Source organism: Silurus meridionalis, chromosome 7 (assembly GCF_014805685.1).
Source record: "Silurus meridionalis isolate SWU-2019-XX chromosome 7, ASM1480568v1, whole genome shotgun sequence".
Classification (NCBI taxonomy): Eukaryota; Metazoa; Chordata; class Actinopteri; order Siluriformes; family Siluridae; genus Silurus; species Silurus meridionalis.
In genome coordinates, this window is record NC_060890.1 from 18,002,044 (window position 1) to 18,011,541 (window position 9,498).

General features: G+C 38.1%; 1 protein-coding gene across 1 annotated transcript; it reads right to left on the minus strand.

Moving 5' to 3' along the window:
- Positions 1–886: 886 nt before the first annotated feature.
- On the minus strand, positions 887–7,492 carry kcng3 (potassium voltage-gated channel, subfamily G, member 3). The gene is made up of 2 exons (XM_046852889.1): positions 6,648–7,492; positions 887–4,065 (listed from the first exon to the last, which is right to left on the minus strand). Exons 1-2 carry the CDS (start codon positions 7,274–7,276, stop codon positions 3,420–3,422), a joined length of 1,275 nt encoding a protein of 424 aa, XP_046708845.1. The 5' UTR covers positions 7,277–7,492; the 3' UTR covers positions 887–3,419.
- Between the last annotated feature and the right edge of the window lie 2,006 nt (positions 7,493–9,498).

Consider the following 9,498-nt stretch of genomic DNA (forward strand, 5'->3'; position numbering starts at 1 on the left):
TTGTTATAATCTCTTTTATTTAAAAAACTGCAAAACATTAGTAGAACCTCAATGATCTGTTTAAACAGTTACAATTATTTTCTTGAACTCAACCTGAATAAACATGTTTTAAAGTATTAAAATATTTACTAAGTCCTTTAAATATTTACATGAATTTCAGGGTTTTCTAGTGTTTCAGAGTTGCTAATTTCTCTTTAGTGAGTTCACATTTACATTTATATTTTATATTTAAAAAAATCCACTTTCCACTTTCAATCTGGATGCTTTCCAGATATCCTCACTTATATCACTTCTATATATTCCACCACCTAGGCCCAGAACAAAGAAGAGTCTTGAAACGTGACTTCTTTTCATGAACTCCACAAGTGTCACAGTGTCATCTGCATATTTGCTTCAGTGGAAGAGAATATGCATGGGGAAAATCTGAGCTTTTGTACAAAGCAGTTAACATTGCAAATAGCAGTACTTAATATTTTAACAAATAGGCATCTAGAAATCAATAGAGAATGTTGAACATTTAATATTGCTAATGCTGCATGTTTATATTGTTAGTGTTAATTATCGAAATATTCCACAACCTTCAGTAAAATAAATATTTTATGTTGAAGAAAAAACCCTGATTTTCTGTTATAGACTAGAGACCACATCCTCAGGCGCACTTTCTGCTGAAGGATTAGTCCTGTTTTACCCAGAATAAGAAGGAAAGAGAGAAAGAAAGAGAGAGAGAGAGAGAGAGAGAGAGAGAGAGAGAGAGAGAGAGTAAAAGAGAGTGAGAAATAAAATATAATTAAATGCACACAGTGCCCAAGATCAAAGTGGAACGTAGATATTTGAAGAACTGACATATATCCAGCCAATTTGCAATTATTATTTTATTTTCTAAATGTCCAAATATTTCTGCATTAAAGCCTGCCAAAAATGTAAGCTAAATATAAAACATATTTACAAATGTTTCTTTAGCAGAAGACAAGTACATTTACATTACACAACAAACATATATGATTTCAGGTTTATCTTTCTAAATCAGATATCTGCATAAAGTATTTGATGCAATTTTGCAATATTCCTAGCTTCACAGTTACAAAGCAGAATGTTTCAAACGGTGCAATGTGGTCCGAAAAATAACCCAATGAGCACAGAGATGCTGAAAGACATGAAACAAATCTTTGCCAGTGGTAAATGTTTGTATTATATCCTCTATAGAGGCAGAAAAGTATACAATTGACTGCAAAAGTTTGTATTCCCATTGGTTTCCCAAGAAAAGATAGGCAGAGAGAAAAATATATATAATCATAAAGCCTCTAGAGTATTATAAATACATTCTAGAGTATTTAAATTATATTTTACTGTGATCTGCAGACACATTTGAATAAACAAGATCTGTGATTCAAGCCTAATGTATACAATTCTACAAAATTAGAACATTAGCTGTAATAGTACAAAAGTAGTAAATGTCCAGTCTGCATTCAGGTTCATGTCCCCATTATATTGCACATTATATTAGTAATATACGAAATAATAATAATACAAAATAATATACTAAAACTACTTAAATATATTTACTGTTCACTTGCCACTGACAATTTCAAATCTGAGCATTATTAAAGTATAAAAATAGGTCTTTACTCTCTTTTATAGACATGATGGGAAAATAACTTGTCTGTCCAAATATGTATACAACATTCACAATATATACAGTATATTTATACTTTATATAAATGAATTGTTGGTGAATGGTAAAACATAGCAAATCCTCTCCTTCACTTTCCTTAATATTCTGATAGTGAAAGTTTTTTTTTTTCGAACATAAAAGAAGTTAGAGACAGCTGAAGAGGTAAAAGATTGACATTTAAAGGGTAGTTATTCTTAATATATTTTTTTATCTTTTTTTCCTTTTCTTTTTAAATTATTCTTCTGACGTTATTTCCCCCATTGGGACGTCTTCTACTATAATTTCATTATATTTGTATCCGCTTTGTATCCGTTTTGTCAAAGGGTTTGCAAACTTTTGCACTCAACTGTAAACTTAATAAATATATAATATAGTTGGACACAAACGTGCTAATGTAAACATAACCTATAACACTGTCTTCTTATGTTTAGGACAGTCCAGTGTATCCATTAGTATATCTGGTCAGATGGTGCTCACTGAGTAAAATTAACAATATTATACCTGTGCAGGACCATCTTTTTTTCCTTTCTTTTCCTTTTTTTTATTTTATATCTACTGAGCAATGCAAACGTCATTCATAATGGTTTTCTATGATGGTATTAGCATTAGTCTGAGATAACCCGTTGCATGCGCCATTAATAAAGTAGCATTCGTTTTCAGTTTTTCTCCAACATAATATTTGATACTATCAATAAACAAACATACAAGTAAATGAACTGTTTATTTGCTTTCAATATCTGCCTAAACACAGAATAGATTGTAGCTAGTGTTGGAGATAGGCTAGGTTTTGTGCTTGCTATGTGTATAGTGAAGGAGGAGGAGAGTGACAGCTCTCTGACTGCTGAGTGTGTGGGTGAGGTGTTTGCTAATCAATTTGGTTAACACCTCTCCGTCCGCACAGTCATCTCCTTCGATTGAGATATGGGCAGGTGGTGGCTTTTTCCTTGTGTAGCTCAACATCTGATGTTTGTTTTTTTAAGTTAAGGGTCAGCTCTTCATAATGTGGCTGAAGCACTGGCTGGAATTTTGTTTCACATATAATGCCATTAACTAGGACTACACCTTGCTGCAGGCTCTTTTTTTAAACTTTCCAAAAAATCCCAAGAGTCGCTATAAATATCAGTTTTCTTATATGACCTATTTCTGTTCTTCCTTTCGTCAAAGTTTGAGAATAATTTTGATTGGACTGAAGACTGAAGAAATTTTTCAATGGTTACAAAGTGTTTCGTTTTGTTAAGCCAGGCCAAGGCTTTTGAGGAAAAGGTCTGGAGATCTATTAAGACCCGAAAAGGCTTGCCAGATGCCCCTCATAGGCCGCCAATCCATCTGGTGCCGGCTGTTGCCACAGTTGTCCTTTTTAAATATCACCAAACACAGTAAATGATGTCTCTTTGGGTCAGTTTCATTGGTTTTCATAAGGATGTGGGTGTAAATTGACCACTCTTCTGTGAAGTCCCTTTGGGCAGCTATGATTACTGTATGCGATCCAAATTGGGCTTTTTTGTATTTTTCTTCTGTCGCTTACAATCAAAGTATGAATCACAGTTGTCTGAGGTACCAGCTATCATTTAAACTTCAACATGTAGAGATCCTGCATTGTAGTAGTCGTTAGTAGTCATTTTTCCGTAAATCATTTAGTTTACAATTAATGAGGCTGTTAATTGGTTTTAAAACAAAGGCACAGAAAGATCAGATGAGGGGTAATGGAGCTGGGCTGTGGACCAGTATGTCCCAGAGAAAACCAACATCAGTTGAGAAACTCAGCAGAGAGACTTCGCACGCAGCGTGCTGAGCGGAATTTGAGTTCGTGGTAGCACTGCACAAAGCTGTGGTAGATAAAGGTAATTGGGAGAGCCAGGAGCACAATGCCACTCACAACACACACACCACCCAGCACGCGACCCGGCATCGTGATGGGATACATGTCTCCATAGCCTACGGTGGTCATGGAGATAATAACCCACCAGCAGGCTGCCGGGATGCTGGCGTAGTCCTCATTGCTGCTTTCCAGGTCTAGCCCGTGCTCTAGAAGCTGAGCCAGAGCGCTGAAGATGGCCATGGCAACACACACGAACACCAGCAGCATGACCATCTCACGGTAGCAGCGGCGCAGTGTCAGCCCCAGTGTCTGCAGACCAAGGAAGTGGCGTGCAAGCTTAATGAGCCAAAAGATGCGCATCATCCTCAGCACACGTAGTGTGACTCCTGCTCTTTGAAGCTGCGGGTTTTCCCCAGTAAGGGCCGTCATGGCCACTGATACATAGTAAGGCGTTATAGCCAGGAGGTCGATGATGTTCAAAGGCCGCCGTACAAACTCACATTTGTCCCTTGAGACAATGAAACGTACTATGCATTCGGCAGTGAACCAGCCAATGCATACCGCTTCAATGATCCTGGCAGAGAGAGAGATGACAAAGAGTAAGTGAGCAAACAGCAATGGTCACAATTCATGCTAATAGCACTACTGTCAGTTCCTTGACAGGTGATTATGTCTAATTTACAGCATTTAAAATGCAACCATGCACTCTGAGGATCATAAGTATAAATGTCATCATGCAGTTGATGTGTGCCTTTTAGACTTAAAACAGCTACAGATGGAAAGCTTGATGCTGCTCAAAGATGAAAAAAAAGAGGGAAAAAAGTCTTTAAAACAACAATCCAGCTGAATTATTGTCATCTTTTAGTATATTTTATAGTCGTCAAATTGAATGATTTCGCAGGTCCATGGAATTGACGTACACATAAAAATATATAATGTCTGTATTAAATTATAATGTCTTATTATTTATTATCTGATATTTGCCATGCCCCATCAATGCCATATGTCTGTCTACAAAAAAAAATAGACAATAGTAAAATGGCGGCATGCTGTAATAAAGAAACAACATCAAGCTTCAGTGTGAAGAAAATGACAGTGTAGTAATGATGCATTTATTATATGCAAGTATTATTATTATTATTATATATATAAAAATGCATATTTTTCTGCTCACAAATGCCAGAGTATTAAAGAACCATAAACACTTTAGTTCTGAGCTAGCACAGGTAGTAGTATGAAGTACAATGATCCCAGAAAAGGCGTCACTGGGGTAGTGTCCTTAACGGTCATTTACCTCAAAACAGACACATCCCGTACCTTTAAAACTCAGGTCATAATTAAAATTAATGTTAGACATACACTACATTCACTTTTCCAGATTGAAGACACATTCATCCCACCACAGTGACCATCAATAATATTTAACAATGATGTCAAATTCGTATGATTTCTGCTCATACTCTCTTGACAACATGATGGCCACCATTACTCACACCATCTCTGGCATTTTTGGCATCATTCAAATTCACATGCATTACAAACACCAACACTTAAATGTACCCCCTGTAAGTGCCTCATAAACACACAGTGACACATATCTGACCTCGTGATACTGAAGGACATGGAATCAAGAATGCACAGGATATAAGAATGAGGACATACAAATTGTCCAAACACATCAGTAAAAAAGAGAGAAATGCCAGTGAACATACAAGTTGGAAACAATGAGGGGAGAAACATTAGTCAGTGAAATAGAGTAACATGACTTATTTCCTTTTAGGACAATCTGTCATCTTAGCTGAAATAAGGACATTTTTATGCTACTCATTACGCTTGGAACCATAAATACAAAGACATAAAATGCGCCATATTAGCATTTGATTTTCTTGCAGGTTTTATTGGATGCAAAGAAATATAAACCATCAGCTAAAGTCTGGTACTGTGTGTTTGGATAGAAAGAGAGAGAGGGAGAAAAAAAACAAGAGGGAGAGCGAGCATGCCTAATTATGTATAATTTAAAAGCAGGGAATTGGATTTGGACCAAACTTGCAGTGCAGTGCATGGTGATCAATAAAAACAGAAAACAAACTCTAAATCAAATGCTTTAAGTAAACGTGCTCTACCTGGGGTGCAAACATAAAATGATCAAGAATCTTGTAAGCAGGATTTATGTTGCCCAAATTTATTCACTCTGCTGGCTTTTTTTCCCTGATCGATTAGTGATACTGGTAGACATCTCTGTTGATAATTATTTTGAAATGATGAAGGAACAGAATAGAAGCAGAACCACGACAAGAGTAAAAGCTCTAGAGGCTTTTGCTGATTCTTATATTATTAGTTACTTTCTAAACAGAAGGCATATCTGAATACAAATCGGTTTGTGGATGTGGATTCTTTTTTTATCTGCATCCAATGCATGTAACAATGGGTTTAATGTGTTAGAATCCAATGTATCTGACTTCTGCCTTTGCCTTGGAGTGACCACACGTGTCTATTTACATTATATCTATTTAACAGATCACTATTCCCTTTATACTACACTATATGTTTCTTTCCTAAGTTTTTTGGTGTGTATTTTGAGCGCGATTTCGCATGAACCACCTGTCTGATTTTGCACCAGTATAATCACGGTTCCTCACGTAGGATTTCTAGCGCCACCTATTGGGCAATAACGACATTTCCACGTCTCCAGCCTATTTTGCAGTCTATCGCTCCTTCCATAATTGTGTTTTTTAAACTTTTTATTATCATTATTCTGTGCAAACGTGCACATTAATCATGCTTAATCAATAAATTAGTTTCGATTTTTTTTTAATTGCTGATTCAGGATTAAATGTAAGGATTACTGTATTGTGCCACAGTCTGTGGGCAGTATGCAAAGTCAATTTGTAGCTTATATAGAATATTTATATAAAACTTGTAGGTAGCATTTTGAGTGTTACGGATTGAGAAAGACAAACGAAATGAAAAAATGTAACAACAGGAAATGTCACAATTTGGGAACAAGCATGGAGACAGGGACAAGACATTAGAAAATGTGTGTGTGTGTGTGTGTGTGTGTGTGTGTGTGTGTGAAAGCTTTAATTCCTTCAGCATTGCCCTTGATAACTTTTTCTACACTTCACTTTCGCTCTGATTCAGCTTCATTTGTTTTACCTGTGCTCCTCGACTGTGTTGTTCTTGGCTGTGTCCCAGTCAGGTAGGGTGCTGGCGCACAGGATGACCATGGAAATTATGACAAAAATCACAGAGACCGATGCGAGGATCTGTGCGGCCACGGAGGACGCAGGCTCCTCGAAGGTCCGCCGCATGCGCTCGAGCCAGCCCGGGTTTGCGCCCTCCGCGCACGAGCCTCTCGCGTCCGACTCCTCGTCGCCGGCTCGCGACTCCTCATCGGCCCGTCCGTCCTCCTCCGAGAAGTACGTGTACGTGTCGGACATGCGGTCGTCCAGGCGCCGCTGGCAGCAGAACTCCAGGTGCGAGCTCTCCAGCCCCCAGTAGATCATCTCGTTGTAGAAGGAGAGCTCGCACATCCGCGGCACGAAGCGCAACTTCCCTGAGCGCACGTACAGCATGATGAACACAAACGCCTCGGAGTGACGGTCGAAGAAGAACTCGTTGCGCTCGCGGTCGTAGTCGTCGCACACCTCCAGCACCTCCTTTTCCGACGAGCAGCTGTGCAACCTGCTCACTCTCCTAAGAGGGAAATCCTTTATCACCTCTCGGGTGAACGCGTATTTGGTGCCGCCGACGTTCAAGATGCATATATTCTTGCCGAACTTCATCTCGTCGTGGCTACAGGCGGATCTTACCTTTCTTATTCAGGTAAAAAGGTAAAAACGCGATCTTTTGGGTAACCATTGCAGTGCTGCGTGCACTTTTGGCATGGATTCGTTGCAAGAAAAGAGTTGCACAGCTTTTGGAGTGTTCGGGTTTTCAGGCATAGGAGCTCCGATCTTCTGCTTGTCTCTCCCATCCCATCCCACCCCATCCCAACTCCAGCTCGCTCGCGCTCTCTCTCTCTCTCTCTCTCTCTCTCTCTCTCTCTCTCTCTTCATCACTCCTTCACCAGGTCTCGGTTCCCGCTACGCATATTTTACGCACTAGGGGGAGGGGGAAGGGGGGCGTTCCCAGCAGGTCAGGCGTGACAAATGAATCAGGTGCTTTTCTAATCCTGCTTTAGTGACGCATTCAATCCCAGAGAACATCTTTGGTTTTATTTTTTTTTCTACCAAAAGTTTATCCTGTAGTTTATTATTAGGGGGGCACAAAGCCCAGGGTTTCATGAGCATATACTGTGTTTATATAAGTCGAGCAGGAAATTAATGAAGGGACGATTTCATTCAGTAACTATGTAAGTGTTGACTCAGCACTGTGTGCCTTTTGTGCACCACAAACTCTAGTGGCTGTAGTTGCTCACTCAGTAATTGCTGAAACCCTTGTTTTATTTATTAAGTATATATTTTTTTATAAAGATATGTTATCAATCTATGAGAACCCTCACCTATTCTAAAAACCCTTGAAACACGTTTACGTTGATTATGATATAGATAGATAGATAGATAGATAGATAGATAGATAGATAGATAGATAGATAGATAGATAGATAGATAGATAGGCAGGGCCAGTTCTAGACATTTGTTAGGTCAGTATACAGAAAAGATGGATTTTGTTTTTCATTACACACAATCTCTTTATGCATTCAGAGGGTGGGGACTCATTTAAATAGTGGTATTAACTAGTTACAATTCATGTCAGGTGGGTCAGAATTTGTATCTAATGGACAGAGAGTCTAGTCAGGCTGCCCATCTTGATTGGTGAACTAGTGTATAGGTTTGTTACAGTTATGGAGGCCACTCTTCCAAGCCGAAAGCCCTAGTCCAGTGCCTATACTGCCTATAGCTAGCGCCAGCCCTGATAGATAGATAGATAGATAGATAGATAGATAGATAGATAGATAGATAGATAGATAGATAGATAGATGGATATCACTTTATTGTTATTGCATAGTACAGGTACACAGCAACGAAATGCAATTTAGCATCTACCAGAAATGCAAACTGACAAGTGCAGATAAATATATAAATGTGATAGAAATATATGTGTGTAATGCACATTTACAATATGAGATATGTACAACTGAAAGTTATACACAATGAATATAGATATGTAGAAAATCTAGGCTATAATGTGAATTTGCAGCTATTTACAGGTATAATTATTCAGAGATAATACAGCACACTTTATTCACTCGAATGCAAACATGCAAAAAAGAGATGCAAATTAATTAGCATCTAGAAATGTATACACTTAGTAGCTAATATATTAGGAAAACATTAAAATCTGTGGACAGATTGTCAGCTGTGCTCTACTGTGCAGATCAGAGAGTGTCTCAGTAGTTAAAGTATCGCTATTACTGAAAAGAAAGGTTGTGAGTTTAATCCCAGCATCACCGAACTACTACTGCTGGGTCCTTGAGCAAGATATTGAACTCTTAGCTGCTGTTAACTGCTTTGGGAATAAATCAAGAAAATAAAAACTTAATAAAATTCACCACAGGTCAGATATAATTTGGGTGATAGATATTTTTCAGCATAGCAGTGACTCTGTTAGTTGTGTCCTGGAGCTGCTGTGAATGTGATCTATAAAGTCAAGTCAACATGGCTTTTATTGTCATTCCAATCATATGCAGTACAGTACACATTGAATTAAAAAACAAACGTTCCCCTAGGACCAAGGTGCTACATAAGACAACACAAATAAACAAAAAATAACACAAAACTCAGAACTACACAAAACTAATTGGGGCAGGACATAAAGTGCACATGTGTGACATTTAGTGTAAAAATGAACGCCATAAGACAGTGAAACAGGAGACACAGTAATGCTGCAGCACCAACTAGTATAGTTCAGATTTGTGTTAGTGCAGATGGATTCGTCTGTATAATAATGAATAATGTGGATGTAAAGACTAAATAGTTTTAAGACAGCAATTTTGTGCAAACAC

What these genes read in the sequence shown, in the direction of transcription:
- kcng3 (XM_046852889.1), bottom strand. Translation starts at nt 7,276, where the DNA reads ATGAAGTTCGGCAAGAATATATGCATCTTGAACGTCGGCGGCACCAAA. An exon ending in AACACAGTCGAGGAGCACAG is followed by an intron (nt 4,066 to 6,647) that starts GTAAAACAAATG and finishes TCTCTCTGCCAG; the next exon opens with GATCATTGAAGCGGTATGCA.